At 41.8% G+C, this 23,215-nt stretch overlaps 1 protein-coding gene across 5 annotated transcripts in view; it reads left to right on the top strand.

Moving 5' to 3' along the window:
- PKN2 (protein kinase N2) overlaps window positions 1-23,215 on the top strand; it is a 55,523-nt gene that overhangs the window by 13,853 nt on the left and 18,455 nt on the right. For 4 of the 5 annotated variants that reach the window (XM_082227799.1, XM_082227797.1, XM_082227798.1 and 1 more), the window contains exons 2-7: window positions 9,625-9,925; window positions 16,528-16,679; window positions 18,268-18,385; window positions 20,038-20,183; window positions 20,278-20,491; window positions 22,467-22,652. In XM_082227799.1, coding sequence (XP_082083925.1) covers window positions 9,694-9,925; window positions 16,528-16,679; window positions 18,268-18,385; window positions 20,038-20,183; window positions 20,278-20,491; window positions 22,467-22,652 — 1,048 coding nt within the window. In that variant the 5' untranslated portion in view covers window positions 9,625-9,693. Of the gene's footprint in view, window positions 1-9,624; window positions 9,926-16,527; window positions 16,680-18,267; window positions 18,386-18,487; window positions 18,651-20,037; window positions 20,184-20,277; window positions 20,492-22,466; window positions 22,653-23,215 lie in introns of those variants that run through there. The other variant, XM_082227801.1, reaches the window with a different exon arrangement.

The raw sequence follows: 23,215 nt of genomic DNA, 5'->3' as shown, positions 1-23,215 counted from the left end.
GGCGATCTGAAAATGCTGGCGGGCGGGAGCGAAGCGTTCGCTGCCGACCCCCAGCATTTTAAAATCTCCCCGGGACAGCGGAGGCTTCGCTCCCGCCCGCCAGCATTTTAAAATCGCCCCGGGACAGCAGGGGCTTTTAAAATGCTGGCGGTCGGCAGCAAAGCCCTCCTGTCCCCGGAGCTTGCGGGGCGGGAGGTGGGAAGAAGGGCTTTTCTTCCCACCGCCAGCCTTCAGAACAGCCTTCTGAAGGCTGGCAGTGGGAAGAAAAGCCCTTGTCCCCCCCCCCCCCAGCCTTCAGAAGAGGTCGGGGGACAGACTGTCCCCGGACCTGGTCTGAAGGCGGTTTCCCTAGGAACGCATTAATTGATTTTCAATGCATTCCTATGAGAAACCGTGCTTCGCAAGACGAAAAACTCGCAAGAAGAAAAAACTTGCGGAACGAATTAATTTCGTCTTGTGAGGCACCACTGTAATGACTATGTGGCAACTATACCCTAGTCAGCTGAGATGAACAGGATTTGCATAATCATGATATTTGCTACATGTAGGAGTGAAAATGGGTGGACAAATCTCAGGTGCATGATCTTCCTTGGACTGTTTAAACATGGTGTTGATGTCAAGCAGTTTGAGACTGAAAATACAGTAAAGCCCTTAGAATGTTGGACAAGGTTTAGATAGTGGCAGCAGCTGTAGGTTACCTGTTTCTACTTTGTCTAACATAATTTGTTCTTCCAAAATTAGTTTCTTGTTCTGCATTCAGTGTCATTTCTGAAGTTTCCCTGAGTTTGGGTGGATACTTTGTTTGGTGTTGCAGCATGGCTTTTTTTCTTACGAATGTGATTCAGAAATTCTACACATACCAAGTTGTCTCACGCATTTTTGAATTGGGACAGTATTCAGTTCAAGAATAAAAATACTACTTTAGAGCACGGTTTGGGAGCCTCAAGCCTGAATCAAATGCAGGGGTACAGGCATATCTCACTGCTCCTTGGGATTCTCCCAGCTCATGCCTCTTCACTGGGTCATACCTCTTACCAGCCCTGTTCTGTGGCCTCTGAAGAGCTTTTGCTAGATGGAATATATCCTTGAACTGTGATAATGTTCTTGCTTGATGGAGATATAGGTGTAGGTGTAGAAACCTTGGGCATTTGTGTGGCTAGAATGTGGCCTACTGTACAAAAGAAAGAGTTCCATCCACTGTTCCAACCACTGTTTCCCCTGGCCCCACCTTCCACACATTGGGAATGCAGTCTCTGAAAGGTTTTCCATAATGGAATGTAGCCTTTCTACTGAAAAGATGCCCCAGCCCTGCATTAGAGTGTATTACAGTTTTGAGAGAACATGCAGTTGCTCTGCACACACTTGGTCCAACAATGGTTGTTGACCCATAGACAGCTTCCCCACCTCCCCTTCTACTTTCTCCATCATGCCAGAATACTCTTGGGGTTTATTAAACTAAGCTTTCCTGTTGCATCCAAACTGCTAAACTGTGGTTTGATGGCTTAAAGTCTGAGATTAAACCATAGTTTCCCAGTTCAGATGAAGATGGAAATTCTGGTTTAATAAATCTTGAAAATATTGAATTGCAAAATGAAAGACTGGGGAGAAGAGAGTGCCTGAGATCATTATGTTTGAGCTAGCCCTGAAACTGGATTTAATATTTCATGTTGATTATAAGTGGCTCATAGATCTGAAAATATTGAAGACTACTGATCTAACACATATCACAGTGGAAACAATGGAGAGTACTCTTTTATTTCTTAAAAAAGGCAACAGAAATCATGAGAGAGATGATAGGTCACCCCACCTGAAAGGAAGTTAAACGTTGAAGTTTTATTTATTTTTTAAATGAATTGCTTCTGGCAGTTAACATAAACACAGCAAGATGAATGTGAGTCAAACTGAAAAGCAAAAATGAACATAAGGCACATTATAGAAGGGCTGGAGAGAGCACAATGCACACATATTTGATTTAGTCCCTTGCACAACTAATTTTATTTCATGTGAAGCAATTTATAGAATAAACTGATATTTTAAAAACTTGCATTGACTGTGGATATGTTCTAAAGTTAGAAGCATCCCTGGAAAAGTAAGAGAAGTGTAAGTCAAATATGCCTGACTACTGCTGCAGCATTCTTGAACTGCTGCCCATGTAGAGCTCTGTAATCTCCTTTAATGGAGACGTGTTTTCTTTGATAGCAAAGTTTGTTTGTTTGTTTGGTGGAGTGAGTTTTAGCCCTCAGATGGCGATTCTTTCCAATTTTATTATTTTGGAAATTTGCAGCAGTTGGAAAAATTGTATTAGCTTTACTCATCTTCTGATCTTAATGCTAGTATTTAATCTACTGAATTCATTTCTGATGCTGAGTATTTTAAGTCAAGAATAAGTTGCTGAGCTATTTTAAGCCCAAAGATTGTGAATGAGCACTAATAGGGAAAGTTTCTCAGGAAGCATTTACTGTGTGGATTCCGGAAGGCCTCATTAGGGAAGTAAATAAATAATTACCTATGATTGGTCAGTACTGTCTGGCAGGTACTGTCAATCTTCTGAAAGCCAAATTAGGTTACCACCTTTTAATAGCTCTCATTAATTGGATCTCTGAATTGAAAAGCACTCTCTACAGCTATCTGTAATAGAACTCTTAGGCTGCAATCTTATATACCAGGGGCTGGAAACATTTTTCAGGCAAAGGGGAGTCCACATTTGCATATGGTCAACTTTCTTGTCAACCTATCAGGCAGGCAGAGGGAAAAGTGAGTAGAACAGCAGATCTCAACCTTTCTCCATTCAGGCAAGCAAGTGGCAGTACCTCGGAAGAAGGACACATTCCAGTCAGGCAAAAGCAATCAATTAGGACTAGTGAGGGCCTTTGAGGAACATCCTTAGGGTTGGTAGAGAGCCCACAGACATTGGCCAGAAGTTCCCCACCCTTGCTTTATACAAAATTTAAACCCATGGTTTTTATATGTATTGATTATTTTGTATCTTTTAATTACTCCCATGAAGATCTGTTTTCCTTTAAAACACAATTTGTGTTTAATCTACAGAAGAATTGTTAATGCAATTCTATGGTAGTTGGGTGATAGAGTAAAAGACTGCTTTCCATTGCCAACATGCAATCAGGAGGACACTTTATGGCTCCTAAGTGGGCATAGGCACACTAGATATCTGCCCCACACCTGACACCCCATGTCATGTCAGTTGTGAGGCTAGTGGGTGTGGTTTAGGAAAAACTACCTTTCCAAGCCAAATCTAACAGGCCAAGTATGGCCTGCAGGCCGCAGGTTGTAGAGGATAGGAGATGTAAGTAGTCCCTAGTAAAACCAACTAGAACTTTAAAGTGAAATAAATCACTTTGTTTGGTCTAGTGAAGTGAGTGTGTGAACCATTTAAGAATGGGGGAAAAGGAAATTCTGCTAAGGTTTTGGGCAGGTTGCTGTTAATAAAAACAAAAAATGCTTTTGAGATCTTGTGATGCATCGACTTAGGCAAATGAAACCAGTTATGGGTTGTCCAGTGTTGAAATGCATCTCACATTTTTTAAAGTAATGACAATCTACAAGAGGCCCAAACAGCACCAGTTTTGATTCATAAAGTAAGTAGGACAACTGCTGAGATACTACCAAATTGACCACTTGTTAACAAAGCAGAAATGAAATGCCGTACTAAGAAGTAACTATTCAAACTGGACTCATGGACTCTTAGATTCAGTATTTACACCTAAGGGTGCACAACAAGGTTTGACTTCACTATGTAATACAGTTGTACTTTGGTTCGTGAATGCCTTACGAGTCAAACGTTTCACCTCCAAAATGCCGCAAACCCAGGAGTGTGTGTTCCGGTTTTCAAACGTTCTTTGGAACCCGAACATCCAACGGGGCTTCCACGGCTTCTGATTGGCTACAGGAGCTTCCTGCAGCCAATCAGAAGCCACGCATTGGTTTCCAAACATTTTGGAAGTCGAACGGACTTCTGGAACAGATTCCGTTCAACTTCCAAGGTACCACTGTATTTTGTTTATTAAATATGTATATAGTCCTTCATTTGTGGATCACAGGACAGTTTATAATAAAAATACAGAACATAGTAGCAAACAAAGAAATACTCATCAAGTAATGGGAAGGAGAGAAAGAAGCCTAGATTTTAAGTTTTTAGCTATGCACAGGACTCTTTCAGGCAATGCCTGCAGAAACAAAAGCAAATAAAAACTTGGGCTTTGTGCCCCTGTTCCCAGCTGACAAGCAGGGTTTAAATCTTGTTTTAGCTGTGATCACCTGTTTCCTGCTGGGAACAGGTGTGCTCAGCCAAGGCACAAGGCAGAATTGAACCCTGCCCTCCCAAGCTGATGTCACGGGTCAGAGATTCCCCACCCGTTGTACATAAAGGATGCAGTTCAGGAGTTCTTTTCTCCATACCTACCCACCCCCACAATTGGTAATCAAGAAATTCCAGCGCTTCTTACACAGGTGGCGTGGCTCATTTCCTTTTCCCAAGTAGGTATAAGATTACCTTCCAAATACAGAAGTTCTTGCAAGCAGGAATATGGTGCTTCCCCAAGGATTGATCGGTGTTGTTCATTTTTATTTCATAATTTTCTGGAAGATCAGTCAGATGATTTCAACATTAGATTGTTGCTGGCTAAGACAAGTTTGCTATCTACAGCAAGAAAGTTACACACCTACTTTTTTGACCCTAAAGAGGGTTGAGAGCTAGGCTGCCATGCGATTTTAAAATGATATGAGGAACAATATTAAATGCTGGCAATTTGTATTCCTGAAAATGTTTAACTTCCTCTTGAGGTGTCTTGTCTTTGTGTGTTGCATTCTAATGTGTATTAGCTGCAAACAATTTTTTAAAAATCGTATTGATTTGGAGGCAACCTATCCCTTCTTTGACTTGCACAAAGTGTGGGCACATATACCTGGTCTGGTCTGCTAACACTCCCCCATAATGTTTGCCATCTTTTACACTCCTGATACTAAGCTCAAGTGCTAAACTGCTGGAGTTCTCTTTATTTCGACTTTTATCTGGTACCTGTATATAGTGGTATAAATATCAGTCTGAGTCATGCAAACTTGCTTAACTAGCCATACCACTATTGTAAATAATACTTGCCCCATATATACATTGGCTGATTCACTTGTGCACTGGGATTTTCCTGTTACAAGATGATTTCTGTATATAACATACAAGATAAGAAGAGAGCTGCATAGGCATTTGCCTTGTCCATGTCTGGTCATTTTTGGAAGTTAGAGAGGGGCATCACTGTGAATTAGAAATTTAAGCACTGATAAATATTTCAGTTGCATGTAGTCTGTACGCTGGAATGATTCCTCACTTTTTCATGTCTATCCCTTGCATGTTGTAGCTAGTCATGAATCGAGGGATGGTGGCCCGGTGTAAATGTAATGCTTAACCATGGCAAAGTGCAATGTAAATGAGCTTGCTCAAGCATTGGGCTCATGTATTCCTCCCTGTTTTCCTGTGGTTAGTTTAAAGTGTAATATATTAATATAACTATGATCCAGTCATTTTTGGACTGGACCCATTGGGTATACTTTGTAGGCATGATGAAATCTAAAGGCAACCAAATGGTTGGGTTGAAATTGTTCAGTTTCCCATTTTGCAAAGCTTCCTGAATAAGAGCAATTCAGAAGTGAATCCCAGATTGAGGATTCTGACAGTATTGGGTAAATAGAAACCAACGTAGAATCCTTTCAGTAAGGATCTACAGAAAACTGTAGCACGGAGAGGGAGTTTCAAGGGGAGAAGAAGTGGTGAAAGTCCTGAAGTAAGTTTGGATATAAATATGATTTTATGTTATTATGTTTATATGCTTGCAATTTCATAATAATAACATTTTAAGCATTTAAAAATGAACATTGCAAGAAAGCATCTAAAGAAAGACTCCACCGAAAATAATGTGGCTACCTTCCACAAGAGAGATGCTTGTGGAAATTCAATGTGATTGCCCGAGTGTACTGGAAATTATGACTTGTTTTCCAACAAGATGCTCTCTTCCATCAACTTTTGTCAGTTTTGAAAGTAGTTTTCAATGTGGTGGGCAAAGGGATAACACCTCTTCAAGAAAAGTAAATCTAAAGCCCATCTGAATATATGGAATTAGTCATGTAGTGCTCTTATCCCTAAAGCTCTAGGTTCTGTAGTAAGGTAACTGCTTACGCAGTCAGAATTCTGCAAATCTAAGCATATGTGGATAGCTTTTATAACTTACAGTATTTGTCTGAATTTGAAATTTTCACGGTTCCCATTTTGCACAGTGGATGTCATAAAGCATATCGTTTCTCTGCTAGACTGTTCCCTGCAATGAATAAATTAGATAAACAGTGCAGATAGAATAGTTATCAAAGCAGTCACTCTGCTGCATTCTGTAGGATCAATTTAGGACTGCAGGGTTTATGTAGTCTTGCTAGCAGGTGGAAATTTGAGATTCTCATTTTAAATGAAGGTTGGTTCAATTTAGTGCTGCAGTTTTGGAATCCTGATGCTTTCAATTCCATGGTAGTCTGTCTTCATTCTAGGAAGTACAACAGACTTTGATCTCCCTGCTCCTGTTCATTTTGCACTCTATATAAGCTAACACATTCTGCTGGTAAATGGCTCATGTATGTGGTTCAGGGGGCGGGGGTGGGGGGGAACTGATAGAGGATCTTGAGTTTGCAGATATCTTCCAACACTTCTTATAAGAGAGGTATAAAATATTTGGAAGGGCTACAGAATACTAGATCTCTAGCAGATTGCTAAATGTTTAGCTTAACTTTCTGATTGTATGCAGCATGGTTTCTTCTGAATTTAATAGCCATTTCAGACAATAGTATAAAATCTTACCTGAACAAAGATAAATACAGTGGTACCTTGGGTTAAGACCTTAATTCATTCTGGATGTCCGTTCTTAACCTGAAACTGTTCTTAACCTGAGGTACCACATTAGCTAATGGGGCCTCCTGCTGCCACCACTGCACGATTTCTGTTTTCATCCTGAAGCAAAGTTCTCAACCCAAGGTACTATTTCTGGGTTAGCGGAGTCTGTAACCTGAAGCGTCTGTAACCCGAGGTACCACTGTAAAGTGATAGGTAAAATATGATGGCTACTAGGACATGCCATCTAACTGCCAAATCACAATTATGGCCATTACTCTGTATCTTGAGGACACTGTACTTTGCAAATGATTTTGCTGCTCGAGTTTTGGGGCAGGAGGGAAAAGAGAAAGAGGATGCCCAGCCAAGAGGCGAGTCTATCTTGCTCTCATGTCACTGTAGCAGTGCATGAACGAATGTGATGTCCACCTCCTTGCATAAAGCAGAGTTTAGAGTGCCACTGCGGTCAAGATAAGTCACTAGAGTGAACACATAACATTCAGAAGCAGTTATAAGCCAGTTTGCTTTTACATTTGGAAGCTCAAGTCACTGTTTGGGTTCTGTGGTCAGAATAATGGATGTGAGATTACTGCTAGGGTAATCTTTACTATATTTACTTACAGTTGCCTTTTGAACCTTGAGAATTTTACGGCTCTTGCTATATATAGTACTGCACCAAACATTCATGTTCTGTATGTTAACCAACTGTGTTGCTTTAGAAGAGACATGGGGAATAAATATAATGTTGCATTCTTGCAGCTTTCTCCAGGGTAGTTGACCATGAGAACTCTAGGCTTGTAATGGATTGTGTAAGTCTTAGGTTGACTAATTATATCAGACTTTTAGCATTTTTTTGTGCAGAAAGAAAAATAATAGTTGATATTCTTTGAGAACATTGTTGGATACCTGAACCTGTGGAGAAAGATAACTTTTTTAAAAAATAAATGAGCCAATAAATTATGTTGCCAAAGTATATCACCAAAATTGGCTGTTTGTGGCTTCCTGCAATATCTATGAACTATACTGAGGGAAGGAGGGAACATCTGTGGGTGAAATTGGGTGGTTATTTGGTGAAGAGGAGAAATTTCTCGCAAACATAGTTTAATTTGAGTAATTTTTCACCAAACAAGGGCATTTAGAATAAGCATTCTGAATACTACATATACTTGTATGATTTGCTGCTGAACCACTCAATCATTTGGCAACACTGTGCTAGTTAACATTATGATTGTTGTGCAAGACATACAGTTAGCATGTGTTTAATCTTTGAAATATTACGTTAACTTGCCTGAATATATTCAGGGTCCCCCCGCCCCAAGTTCGTTCATCTTGGATTTTATATTAAGAAAAACATTTTTACTCTAACAAACATTTTTTTAATTTAGATTTTTTTCAAAATGATATAGAAGGCAGTTGCTGTGTAAGTAATTGACAAATTAAGAACATTTTTAAAATTCCACTATTGACTGGGCTCCTAAACATTTCATTGCCCCCACTCCCCTGTGCCCAAATCTTTGGAAATATGAGATCTCTTTTAACCCTCCTGTCGTGATGAAATGTGTATTACTAATTTATAATCAGAATGTGACAAGCATTCAAAGATTGGATTGGCTACACCTCTCCAAATGAAATGTGCATCAACACTTTCCTAGTAATTGATGGAAGCAGTTGCTTTGTAGGTTCTGCAGTGTAAAACTTAGAATAGTACAAGATTGTATGTGATCATCTTTATCTAATTAGACTCTCGTATTTGCTAACAGTATGACTTTATATTTACTTAACTGGGATTTGGACTCTAGCTTTTTGTTTAATAGCTGATTGTGTATGTATGAAGCATTTTTGCAGGAAAGCACTTATTAAATGCCTAGGTTCTGTGCATGTAGCATCTGAAAAGATGGCAGCATTAATCTAAGGACTTGTTTACACATTTAGTAATACTGGACTAACACCTCAGCACTTCTCAAACCTAATTTGTGCTCTTTGTTCAGAGAGCGGTTGAAGCAAGTTGAAAGAAGGAAGGAGTCTTTGGAAAAATAGGGGACTCTTACTCGTTTTCTGTCATCCTAATGATAATGTGATCATGCCATTTCTGATATACAAAAAAACCCCAATTAATAGTTAAACGTCTCAGGGTGGTGAAGGCATATGATTATATTATAGCATGGTGACTAAAATACCTTGTGGTTTTGATGGGATAACCAGAGACAAACCTCATACATACCTGCCTCTGTATTCCAGATTAAATTCTGTGAAAATAATTCTTTTAAATCTTTGTTTCATCATGGGACATATCTGCTAAATATGCATAAGTACATCATTGTTACTTGGATTAATAATTGTCTAAATTCACCTTTGAAACAGTGAAATCTACAAGTATAAGGTGACAATCTTGTGCGTACTTATCTGAGAGGATGTCTCTTTGAACTCAGTGAGACTTCTGAGACACGCCTAGGATTGCTGTCTTAGACTATTAGTTTTCAAGCATATCTGAACAGAGTCTGAATGTTTTGCAAATCCAATGGAACTTAAATGACTTCTGTTAAAAATAGGCACATGAAAGGTGTTGTGAAACTTAAACCTGTTACTTTTAAGTGTTGTCAGTTAGCATATAACACTATCATTGCCCCTGTAGTACATTTTCAAACAAGTGGTTAGTAAAAGGCCTCTTAAAATGAGTATTAGTTTTACAGAGTATTGTGGGCAAAGCCATTAATTAACTCTTGTGCTTTTTATTCTTCCTGTAGGGAGATGTGCGAAATATTCTTGTCTCTGAGAGCGTGAGCATTGGACAAAAAGTGGACTATTCGGACACGATGGTACAGCAGAAGTTGGATGAAGTAAAGGACCAAATAAAACGGGAAATAAGGAAGGAACTTAAAATCAAAGAAGGAGCAGAAAACCTCAGGAAGGTCACTACAGATAAAAAAAACCTGGCTTATGTAGACAATATTTTGAAAAAATCAAACAAGAAACTAGAAGAATTGCATCATAAATTACAGGAATTAAATGCTCATATTGTTGTAACAGAACCTGAAGATGTTACAGGTAAGTGAGTGGTGTTTTTTTTTAAATGGAGGTACTTAAAATCATCCTCAACATTTAACCTAGAAGAGTTAGCAGTTAATTTTGTGATGCCATCCTTCACATACTTTTGGTCTGCTTTTTAAATAATGAGAGTTATATCAGAATTCACAAAGTTCTACCTGCAGATACAGGCGCGTAAAGAGCAGCCATCCCCACTTTCATTTAACATAGGAAAGCAGCATTAGGAATCTCACTTAGTCCATTGCGCATAATTATATCGCTTCTGCCTCTTATTCCTCTAAGATTTTGCATAGTAATATGGAAAATGAAGTAATTTGTAGCCGCAAATCATAGAAAATATGCCTCTTGTGACACTGCTCAGACTGTGGAATTCCAGTGAAACGTTAGGTGAAACAAGTAAGGAAAATTCCTCTTGTGCTAATTCCAGTTTTCTTCTACATCTTAGTAGGGGGAAAGGAGTGCTTGGATTGAACTTCAGAGAGCCATTGTGGCGTAATGGTTAGAGTATTGGATTAGGACCTGAGAGAGCAGGGTTCAAATCCCCACTCAGCCATGAAGCTCACTGGGTGACCTTGGGCCAGTTACCATCTCTTAGCCTATCCTACTTAACAGGGTTATTGCGAGAATGAAATGGGGAGAAGGAGAACCTTGAGATCCTTGGAAGATAAGAGGTGGTATATAAATGTAATAAGTAAATCTTTCACTCCCTAGCAATTTTTCATAGAAATGAAGTCTTAGTCTTGCATGTGTAGCCCTTTGGCTGCATAGAAAGAAAAATAAATCTTCTTAGTGGGCTGAAAATGCTAAAGTTCAAACAAGCATATTATATTAAAAATAAACTTTTTTAAAAATATGAGAAAATATATTACTGCTAAAGTAATACAGATAGCATCCTGCAGCTTAATTTTCACGGGAAGATACTGCTCATGCTCCTACTAGTCACTCATTTTACAGGTGTTTTGAGCAAAATCAGCAGAGATTAACTATGAGTCTAAGTACAGTGTCACTCAGGGACATAAAGTCTCAGTAAAGAACAATGTGGTTTTGCATAGACTGAAAGCTCGGCTTTGTAGTGTTCCTATTTTGTGCAGATGCAGCAGGGAAAAAGGCGGGGTATTAATTTCTCCTCCTCCTCATCATCCTCATGGCCATGTTGGGGTTAGTTCTTACTCCCTGCTTTCATTGTCTTACTCTTTATCATCCCTGGTTCTCCATTGTCCTTGGGCAGAACAGCTAGTGATACCTAGGTCGGGCCCTTCCAGGCTTCTGGCTTGTAAGTGCTCTCCAGTTTTGTTCTAGGACCTGCAAGCAGCTCTGCTCTCTTGGGAGCGTGAGAAGGTATCCCCAGCACAATGACAGTGAGGCTACTTGCTGCTTCCTCAATCCCAGCAGCTGTGTTGTGAGCTGGGTGTCCTGGGCATGGAACCTCTCCATTCCTTCTTGTATCAGCAGAGATGAGAGGATCGCTGTCTGTTTCCCAGGCAACCAGGTCATCCCACTTCACCCCATCCACCTCTGTAGGCTCTGTTTCCTTTGTGTCAGAGCCAGCTCTTTGTTCACAACATAATGATCTAGGGACGGTTCTGCCATCACCTTTTAAGAATGCTGCTGTTTTTTTCGCATACAAGCACTGCATCAGCCAGTGGCGGTTCTTATGTTTAGTTCGTGAACTCACAATCAACCCAGTGGCAGGTCTTGGACCATTTGAGGGTTTTTTTCTTGGTTGGTACGCATATGAAGTCTACTATCAAGTTTGCCATTCAGTAGACCTGGTTAGGATTGCAACCAAGTGTCCCCTTCAAGCCATACAGATTACTAAAATATATATCTTTATATTGGTAATTACTGAAGTGCATTGATAAGGACGTTAGGAAACTCTTGTTCTTTTGGAGAGTGCTAGAAGATGAGGAAATCTAAAAACCTGTTATATTTTGGTTTCTCAACTGTAACAATAACAATTTGAAAAACTAATGTTTTTATCGTTTGCTAACTTTGTAGCACTCTGAATCATAGCATTAGGCTTCCGCCTTTAAATGAGCACTCCTGTTAGAATGCTATAGAGAATGTAATATTTGCTGTAACTAATTCATTTTGTTAGTAAGCGTCTGAATATAATCCATATTGGAAATGCTTGTCAAAGCATATAGTCATGTTTGAAGAGTTTTACCTTGGTTACAATCCTGTCCTAATTTTCTAGGAACCTATTTCTGTAGCTATTTGAAGAGGAAGATTAGAGGAAGGATTGGCATTTAAGTCTCAGTCATGAGGTAGTTTGCTCAAAAGTGGCAGTGTTGAATCGGCCATTAGGTTCAACAAGTTTTCTGTGGAGATTGAAATTCAACAACATGAAATAAATGTTCTTTCCATGTTAGCATTGCCTAAGACTTTTTAGTCAGCTCTCTGTTTTATGTAAATTTGGACTATTCAGTTGGACAGAAAAAGTGTTTTTCATATCTTGTAAGTGTATATTTCTGAAAAGAACAGTTGAATAACACAGAGTACAATAAATAGTGTGGTTGTAACCAGATATCTGGCCATTATTTGTTGGGACCTATGTTTTGTTGTTTAGTTCTATGTCCAATATCAAGCACATGCAGACATGTTTTCCAAGAAATATTTGTATTTCTTTCATGCTTCTGAGAATCAGTGGAGAAAATATAGCAGTAGCGTGCGCCTGAGAGAAAAAGGTGCTTCATTTTTTGTCACCTACCTCATATTTTGTGTTTTATTTATATCTCTGGGGTTTTGCTTGATGCATGTCAGTGTACACATGTATGCATACAGTGAGAAATGGAAAGGAATAACTGGAGAGAATGTTGAAGAACAATTTTTTTGGGAAGGAATGGTAAAAGGAGATACTGCATAGCAAATGTGAGATCCAAACACCATGGGCTAATGGATTGTATCTAAGTCATACTCTGTGAAACTCATTGAAATAAATGTATGTATGTTAATGACTAAGTCCATTCATTTCAGTGGGACTTAGAAACATCAATGTTTGGAAAATAGTTCTCTATTTCACTCTGAATTTAAAGTGGTAAGGTTGAGGGAAAGTGAGCCAAGAGAATAATTTCAAAACACTTTTCCCCTGGCTACAGCATCCCTTCTATGTTGATAGTATCTCTAGATGTGTGGAAGTTTTTTCAAGGTGTTCCCTGTAGTGGACATAATGATGGACACAGTTTTTGTTGGAATGGGAAACTACCGTATTTTTCGCCCCATAAGACGCACCGGCCCATAAGAGGCACCTAGTTTTTTGGGGGGGAAATAAAGGGGGGAAAATTATTTCCCCCCCAGGTGCGCTGCGCTACACCAGGAGCTTGAGGCGTGCGGAGCTCAGCGCGCCCCAAGCTTCTGCGTGCCGGCAAGGTCTCCGCTAGCGTGGGAGAGCCGGGCGCCTCTCCCAGGGCTAGCGGACCCCTGCGCTAATCCAGAAGCTTGGGGCGAGCTGAGGTCAGCGCGCCCCAAGCTTCTGCGTGCCGGCAAGCAGTCCGCTAGCCCTGGGAGAGCCGCGGGGCTCTCCCAGGGCTAGCGGACCCCTGCGCTACACCAGAAGCTTGGGGCGTGCTGAGCTCAGCGTGCCCCAAGCTTCTGCGTGTGCGCAAGCAGTCCACTAGCCTTGGGAGAGCCGCGGGGCTCCCCCAGGGCTAGCGGACCCCTGCGCTAATCCAGAAGCTTGGGGCGAGCTGAGCTCAGCGTGCCCCAAGCTTCTGCGTGCGCGCAAGCAGTCCGCTAGCCTTGGGAGAGCCGCGGGGCTCTCCCAGGGCTAGCGGAACCCTGCGCTAATCCAGAAGCTTGGGGCGAGCTGAGGTCAGCGCGCCCCAAGCTTCTGCGTGCCGGCAAGCAGTCCGCTAGCCCTGGGAGAGCCGCGGGGCTCTCCCAAGGCTAGCGGACCCCTGCGCTACACCAGAAGCTTGGGGCGTGCTGAGCTCAGCGTGCCCCAAGCTTCTGCGTGCGCGCAAGCAGTCCGCTAGCCTTGGGAGAGCCGCGGGGCTCTCCCAGGGCTAGCGGACCCCTGCGCTAATTCAGAAGCTTGGGGCGAGCTGAGCTCAGCGTGCCCCAAGCTTCTGCGTGCGCGCAAGCAGTCCGCCAACCTTGGGAGAGCCGCGGGGCTCTCCCAGGGCTAGCGGACCCCTGCGCTACACCAGAAGCTTGGGGCGTGCTGAGCTCAGCGTGCCCCAAGCTTCTGCGTGCGCGCAAGCCGTCCACTAGCCTTGGGAGAGCCGCGGGGCTCCCCCAGGGCTAGCGGACCCCTGCGCTAATCCAGAAGCTTGGGGCGAGCTGAGCTCAGCGTGCCCCAAGCTTCTGCGTGGGCGCAAGCAGTCCGCTAGCCTTGGGAGAGCCGCGGGGCTCTCCCAGGGCTAGCGGACCCCTGCGCTAATCCAGAAGCTTGGGGCGAGCTGAGGTCAGCGCACCCCAAGCTTCTGCGTGCCGGCAAGCAGTCCGCTAGCCCTGGGAGAGCCGCGGGGCTCTCCCAGGGCTAGCGGACCCCTGCGCTACACCAGAAGCTTGGGGCGTGCTGAGCTCAGCGTGCCCCAAGCTTCTGCGTGCGCGCAAGCAGTCCGCTAGCCTTGGGAGAGCCGCGGGGCTCTCCCAGGGCTAGCGGACCCCTGCGCTAATTCAGAAGCTTGGGGCGAGCTGAGCTCAGCGTGCCCCAAGCTTCTGTGTGCGCGCAAGCAGTCCGCCAACCTTGGGAGAGCCGCGGGGCTCTCCCAGGGCTAGCGGATCGCTGCGCTACACCAGGAGCTTGGGGCGTGCTGAGCTCAGCGCGCCCCAAGCTTCTGCGTGCGCGCAAGCAGTCCGCTGCCGCCCCAAGCCTGGCGCACCCGGTGGGACCACCTGCCGGGTGCACGAGGCTTGCAGACACTCGCCCGAAGCAGGGAGAGCCCTCCGGAGGGCTCCCCCTGCTTCGGGCGACAGGCTGCCGCCCCAAGCCCCGTGCACCCGGTGGGACCTCCTGCCGGGCGCGCGAGGCTTGCAGGCATTCGCCCCATAAGACGCACCCCGATTTCCCCTTCATTTTTGGAGGGGAAAAAGTGCGTCTTATGGGGCGAAAAATACGGTAGTTAATGTTCAGTAAATACATACAGTGGTGCCTCGCAAGACGAAATTAATCCGTTCCACGAGTCTCTTCGTCTAGCGGTTTTTTCGTCTTGCAAAGCAACCCTCTTAGCAGATTAGCGCTATTAGCGGTTTAGCGGCTATTAAAGGCTTAGCGGCTATTAAAGGCTTAGCGGATTAGCGGCTAAAAGGCTATTAGCGGCTTAGCAGGTTAGAAAAAGGGGGGAGCGGGGGGGGAAATCGGAACACTCGCAAGACGTTTTCGTCTTGCAAAGCAAGCCCATAGGGAAAATCGTCTTGCGAAGCAGCTCAAAAACGGAAAACCCTTTTGTCTAGCGGGTTTTCCGTCTTGCGAGGCATTCGTCTTGCGGGGCACCACAGTAATCAGTAAACATAAGATTAAGCCAATTGTCACTGGCACCAAAATTATTGCAAAGCAACTAGACAGTTTGTTGATGCAATCCATGGATGGCTTTATAACTATAAAAGCCACAACTAGTTCTGCTTTTTGATTACTTTATGGTAATCTCTGTGGTAGTTACTACTAACCCCCCCCCCAAAAAAAGTTTTTAAATTAGACAGGCTCGCTTATGTCAACCATTCGTTCCTTTTCACTAACAGTCACTTAAACAATGCAGGCACTACTTTTTTTCTTATGCTAGCTCTAGTGTTCTTGGCATAAGAAATGAATTACTTAAGCGTTAGGCACTGTAACCTACAACAAATAGTAACTTGTGCTTACCCAATGTATGTATGTAGAAAATAAAGGAGATTAACTGAATCAACATCCTGTAAAGAGAGAGGGGGAGAGGATTGGATACACAAATAGAAGGGATATTTTTGTTAATGGCAGTGTTTTGGATTCAGCTCCTTCAGATCCTTCCATGGCTAGAAGTCTGGCAGGGCAGGAGGGGAAGGGTAGTCACTATGCCAGTGGTTCTACAGTAGTGGTTCTGCAGGTTCCCACAGCCCCCCAAAGCACGGGGGGGGGGTGGGTTCGATGGGAGAGTTTCATGAGCAGAATTCTGGAACTGAGCCATTATTTATTGCAGTTGACCTTATTCTCAGCTTTTGCTGGAAATGCTTTTCCATTATATTTGAAATATATTTGTGAAATACTATATTTGATAAGATCTCTTAGAACTATTATTAGTGAATGATTTAATTATGTCCAAGAACTGTTTTCTTAGATTATCAGTTCTCAGTTGGAGTGGAAAAGCTATATACCAGTCACCCAAGACAAGATAGGAAACATGATAGTCTGTGCCTCAGTGAGAAACCATCACCTCACTTTGACATGGACACCAGTTTGTGCAAAATACTGAAAAGTTACTACAATAGAAAGCATGGTAGATATCAGGTGTAATCTTGGGCAAAGATATAAAAGATTTCTTAGTAGAAATACTGTATGCTTACTAAAATAATTTGGCTAACTGAAATAATTTTATATTAATATTAATACTTTGACATTTTGCTATTTTAATCTAGCATAGATCCATTTAGAATAATTGTTGTTTGGCTTGATTATATGTAATACACAGATTGCCCCAGAACTCCAGATACACCGAACAGTGACCCTCGTTTTCCAACCAACAACAGGCTGATGGCCTTAAAAAAACAGTTGGATATAGAATTGAAAGTAAAACAAGGTGCAGAGAATATGATCCACATGTATTCAAATGGTTCATCAAAGGTAAGACTTATGAAAATCCAGTTAAATTTACCATCTTTCCAGTTTGTGTGCAAATGACCTTTTTTTTCAGTTGAGGAAGCTGCCCAGAGTGGCTGGGGAAACTCAGCCAGATGGGCAGGGTAGAAATAATAAAATCATCATCATCATCATCATCATCATCATCATCATCTTGGGTAAACCAGACAGTGTTAAAGAAATGCCTACTTCCATAAAGAGTGGTGTGGTCATTTAGAAGTAATTCATGTTTGATCTCAATAGGCTATCATACATGCATCACATTATTTGAAAAACAAAAAAATGTTGGGGAGTTTGCCACATTCTGAAAACCTGATATTATATCACTACCTGATATGGGTAGTGTGACAAAATGCCTCGTAGGAAAATTCATTGTATGCTGCATTAAAACAAAGTTTCTAAATGCATTTTGTTTCCAAGCAAGGCAGGAATCTTTTGTTCGCTGGTTGAGTACCTGCTTCTTTTGAGAAGATGCGCCAACTGAACATCTTCTCGGATTATGCTGTAGTTTTTTTATTTTTAAAAAATAGCCTTCGCCTTTCCCATTCTTACACTTTGGAAGTGCTACATCTGTCCCAAGCCCAGGAATAGTACTCATCAGCAACCCTAACTTGGAACCAGGATGTTGGCATGTGGGGAAAGAACAAAAGAAATGCAGATTACTATAAGTGATCTGAATGGATTGCAGAGACTGAGAGTTGGCAGTTTGAATTGCTTCCTGATGGCTCCCTGACCTTTTTGAAACTCAATTTGTAGCTTTCCAAGCACTGTTTCAGTTATACATGTTAAATTAAGCTGTTAATCTTACTACAGCACTTCTAACATGGAGGGAAGCTGTTTCTTCCAAGCTCCTTTCCATTACTTCAAATATTTAAAAGCCTTGTTTTCCTTTGCAAGCTCTACCAGTATGTGTGTGGATAGTTTTGTCATATATTTTATTTGAAGAAACATCTTCCACATTCTCTACTGGCAAACAAATGCAAATGACATTATGGTGCGAGTCCTTAACTTTGGAGATCAGTGACTGCCGATAACAATTTCAAGGGCTTGCAGAAATTCCAGTCATGAGTTTATACAGTCCACATGACATTACAATCGGTACAGGAGCCTTTTGATGATAAGCAATGTGTTGCAGAGTACAGTAGTGCAACATTTTAGTTTTGCTTTCTGTGTGAACTTTGAATTGTTCTGTAGTACAGCAGTTCTGCATGTTGAAAGCTTCCACTCAAGTCTCTTGGGTTGCTGGGATCTACTTTCCTATTAAAACTTTATTTTTAATACTCTGCCATCTTCTGAAAGTGTCTGTGATAGGTTAAAATATATAGCAGGAAGAAAGAAATTTAAAGAGGCAGTAATAGAGTATTTGATGCAAAGTTCTGACAAGTGGATAAAACATAATTTGAGGGGGAAATACAATGGAGGAAGGAAACAGCAAAATGTATCACACAGTAGTCGCAAAACTATACGATTTCTGAATCGCCTTGAATTTGTCAAAAAAAGACAACACAAGCTGCTGATACTTGGATGTCCCTCCATAATTCATATTTTAAGAGCATCTTTATTTTCTTTTTAGGATAGAAAGCTTCTTGCGACAGCTCAACAGATGCTTCAGGACAGCAAGACAAAAATTGAAGTTATAAGGATGCAGATACTTCAGGCAGTCCAGACTAACGAATTGGCTTTTGATAATGGTGAAGCATTCAAGAGAAGAACATTCTCTAAACTGTTGATAGAATCTTGGATAGGATCTTGCCTTCCCCCTCAACCCTGGGGAAAATTCTAAATCCCCATGCTTGGCAATCCAGCCCCACTTTGTGGGAACTTCTCTGGCTTGCCCAACTCTATCAAAAGTGGGTGTGGAATAGTGCATGCTGCTCTACATCTATATTGTTTCATCTCTCCCCAGAAGAAGACCTGATCTATACAGGACACTTGCCACATGGAAAGCCCCAAATTGTAAGCTTTCCACAAATGCCTAGTCACATTTTAAGTGCCCTTCCCGGATGTACTGGCTCATTCACATGTAAGGTTAGAAAGCTAGCCATTAATAGCCTGGCTGAGTGGTGCCTTTGGCCTGCTGTACAATGGGTCATTGCACATGGTAAATTAATTTAAAATGTGACCAGGCGTGCATGGTGCACTAGTAAAGGCTTTCTGCATGGCCCGTGTCCTTCATAAATCTTGTGTTAGAAGCTTGTAATGGAATATGGGCAGCAGATTTCCCATCATCTGCAGCCAGACAGAATTGAAGACTCCCTCAGTGTGTGAATTGCTGGGAGAGTTGGTCTTGTATTTTCTCCATGAGGAAATGTAAATGAAAGGGCTGAGGATATAATTCAAAGAAGAAAAGGAGGATGGATGGGTGGAGAAATGGGAGTCAAGAGAAATCCATGCTGGGCCACAGACAGAAGAGTGCTACGGAGTGCAGAGAGAAGTAGTGGAGAGATGAACATGAGAGCGAACAACTGTTGAGATAGTAAGCAAACCTATGGTGGTTGAGAAAGGTGATACCATGCATAGAAAATAGAAAGGAGGCTCGTGGAATAGGCTGCAGAGCAAACCGAGTTGATTGAATGTGGCCCACTTCACTTAATAAAAATGTAAAAGACCCTCAGAGTGAAATGAGCTGTGCACTCCAGTTCAGTAGCACCAATAGAAATGTTGCAATTCCTGCCCTTTTTGCTGAGAAAATTGTGAGCATGAGCTAAATGTTTGAGCAGGAAATAAACTATAAGTACTTACATGGCTGCATTAGCACATAACACTCAGCCATGGTTTTGCCTTACATTCACAGGCTGGAAAGAGGCTGACTTAAGTCTCAGGCTTGCATGCTCTCCTCTCTTCCAGTGTGGGCAGGAGAAGACCTTGCAGTGTTTTGTTTCAGATTCCCCTAATCTTGACTTGTCCTTGCGTGCAAGCTAGGGATTTTGAGTTTATCACAAATTCTGGCCAATTTCAAAGAACAGTCTACGAAGCTGCGTTGTTTAACCAACATCAGCCACGTGCCGATTTGGAGATTCCCCAGCCTTCATGAGGAGTTGGAATCGCATGACACCATGCAGCTACCCTAAAAAAATATGCTGCAGTGCTATCAGTTGTTGCATGCAAAAGGACCACTTGGTCTCAGGACCACAGGTATTCCTGAGGTCTTCACATTGGCAAATGATGTGTTTTTTGAGAACTGTAGCCTAAACTTAACATCTCACTTCTTTCACCAACTAGACTAGGACTTTTAATTATTTCTGTGGTCAAAATGTTTAGCAGTTGTTTGTATTAAGATAACCATATTAAAAAAACTAGTTGAATGCATACTAAATATCTCTGTGTGTGATTTTACCTGCAGCAAAGCCTGTTATAAGCCCCCTTGAGCTCCGAATGGAGGAACTGCGGCATCATTTTAGGATAGAATATGCAGTCGCAGAAGGGGCAAAAAATGTTATGAAGTTGCTCGGATCTGGAAAAGTTACTGACAGAAAAGCACTCTCAGAGGTAATTTTAACAGAGTAAATAAAATCTGAATTTAAACAGTTCTATTTCAACAATTTTCTTAGCGGATTTCTTTTCTTATTTTTTCACGAACAAGGCTCAAGCAAGATTTAATGAATCAAGCCAGAAGTTGGATCTCTTAAAGTATTCACTAGAACAGAGACTTAATGAACTCCCTAAAAACCACCCCAAAAGCAGTATTATTATAGAAGAACTTTCTCTTGTTTCATCACCAACACTAAGTCCACGTCAAAGTATGATCTCTACACAGAATCAATATAGTACACTATCCAAGCCAGCCGCTTTAACAGGTTTGTTGTGCTGTGGTGTTCTTTTTTTCTGGAAATGTTGTTTGTTTTTGTTTCTGTTTGCACTAATTGCATAATTGTGAGTATTTCAGTTGCTGACTAACCTCAAACTTCTGAGTAGTGGCTTGCATTTATGTTGGTTAAGAAGATTCTTGTGGTTGGTGCTTTTAAGAGGTGGGTCTTGCTGTTCTAGCACAGCAAAACCCAAAGGATTTTTGTAATCGGAATTGGCAAATTAATTAATATTGGAGACTTTTAGAGTTGTGTCCACCTCTGTGTGCGCAGTGGTCTGCTTGCACAACGGGACTTCTCCTTTCTCCCCATGAACCCCCAAATCTTCTCCTCTGGGACATATTTTGAGGGTATGGGGTGGGGCACAGTGGGGCACAGGGGAGAGGGGGGGAGTTGTGTTGTCCAAGCAGAAGTATGTTGCATGAGACTTGTGGATTGCCAAGCATTGGATCCAACCCCTTGTCCCAACATCTGATCAGGCAAAGGATTTCAGCCCCCCACCCCACCCCCAAGACAATTCCTGGGACCCACAAAGTCCTACTATCCAGTAGTAGAGTCTAACACAGAATTTAGAAGCCCCTGATATGATGCTTTTAATACCCCCAAATGCTTTGAGAACATCTGCTCCATTATTCCACTTTTAGGTGACGTGGGGGGTTGTGGGCTCTCACCGGTCAACCATCAGACATGGCAGTAGAGATGAAGTATGGTCATAATCACATGCAACTGAGTTGTGATGGAAATTAAGTTTTTCCTAAAGGGAGTTTTCTACAAAGCATTAAGACTTTGCTAATAACGTGAAGAGAGAATTGCAAATAGCAGCAATGTATAAAAATGCATCTCCCATTTACTTGTGCTAATGGGTTTTCTAGATTAAAGTAATTAAATATAAGAAATTTAAGAGTTAGTATTCCACAAGAATAAACGTCTGCACAGGGGTTATGGAAGTTGAGACTATATAGTCCAACAGTTCCTCTTGACAGCCTGTGTGCGTGTCTGTAATTGCAGCACTTCATAAAGAAAATAAATTCCAAGATATTTCGTATGCTTAATGAAGATCTTAAATACATCCCTGCAGATTTTATTTGCTAACTTGAAGCAGGTGTTGAATAAAAACTCTGTTCCTAATATGTTGTTTACTAAATTATTTAATAAACAACCAAATTAGAAGCACGAGCACAGCTGTTAGCTTGTGTTTCCCAAAATGACTTTAGTTTTTAAACTGAACTTGTAGCAGAACTAGCTTGTTACATACGTAGTCCTGCGCACACAATCTGTCCCTTGCCAAATAAATTCACATTGAAAGTTCACATGTAAGTCAAAGTTGAAATGGTAAAAGTTGATTTGCATTTTTCTTACAAAATTAATGTTTCTTTTTACTGTATATGTGTTAAAAGTATGATGGGTGGTATTCAGCTAATTTTTACTCAGTGTAGGCCTATTGAAATTAATGGGTTTAGCTTAATCTTGTTAATTTATTTCAGTTGGTCTACTCTGAGTAACACTCAGTTGACTATCCCCCAGTGTGTAAGGTAGCATTTCCCAAACTGTTGCCCTCTAGAAATTTTGGACTGCAATTCCCATCAACCCGTTGGCCAAGGATTTATGGGAGTTATATCCGGCAACATCTAGAAGGCCTCACATTGAGAAAGGTGATATATGAAAACAAATGTATGTTTCGAAAGGCATGGATAGTGCTGTGAAACTTGTGAAGGTGTGCCAGGGAAACACTTGATCAGGGTATCCTGCGACCCATATATATGTATGCTTATTTTTCATAGACATTGTGTGAAGCAGCTCTTACATTGTGACTAGCTAAAAAAAAAAGGGTTGTGCTTTTAGATCGTCTCCGCAAGACTGAAAGTTTGTGAGTCACCTGTCCTGCTACCATTCATGAACTATTTGTATTTGCTGAAGCGGGTGTTTTGCAAGGAATATGAGCGAAGGCAATCTGATCTCATTCTAGGTACTTTGGAAGTTAGGCTCATGGGCTGCCAAGATATTTTGGAGAATGTCCCCGGTCGATCAAAAGCCACATCCATTACTCTACCCGGATGGAGTCCAAGTGAAGCCAGATCATCTTTCATGAGCCGAACAAGCAAAAGTAAAAGTGGGAGTAGTCGGAACCTCCTGAAAACTGATGATTTGTCCAGTTCAGTACATTTTACCTTTGCTTTTATCTTCAGAAAACACTTTCATGAATCCTTTTAGTAAGAAGAGTAGATACATGTAAAATTGGGTTATTAGTAGTACTTCTTAACAGGGGTATACTCAAGCACATCAAATCATTCAGGCTGAGGTCTTGAACAAGTTTCCTGTTTCGGAATAGGACCGTGAATGCTAAAAAATATTAAGTAGGTTGAAAAGTACACTGGCTTGGGAACCCTGAGAACCTATTTATCAGGGGTGCTGCCACATAAGACACTGCTGAAACATTCCAGAGCATAGCAGGAGCCCTTGTGCCAGCTTCTATCACCACTGCCAGGCACATTGGTGTGGAAAGATGGAGGGAGGCTGCAGCAGCAGCAGGGAATACTGTCACCAGTGTCAAGTCCTTTATCAGCGAAGGGTTGAACCCCACTCACAATGGATTGGGAAACTTCAACTGGTGGGAGTTTCAACTGGGAGAGTGTGTCAACATTCACCATTATTTAGCAAGGGTAAAAGAAGAAAGACATTAAACATAAGACGTTTAAAATAATCGTAAACTTAACA

Source organism: Podarcis vaucheri (assembly GCF_965113315.1).
Source record: "Podarcis vaucheri genome assembly, chromosome: 6".
In the NCBI taxonomy this organism is placed as follows: Eukaryota; Metazoa; Chordata; class Lepidosauria; order Squamata; family Lacertidae; genus Podarcis; species Podarcis vaucheri.
Note: the sequence above shows the minus strand (reverse complement) of the source record. Positions and strands in the feature narration are given on the sequence as shown.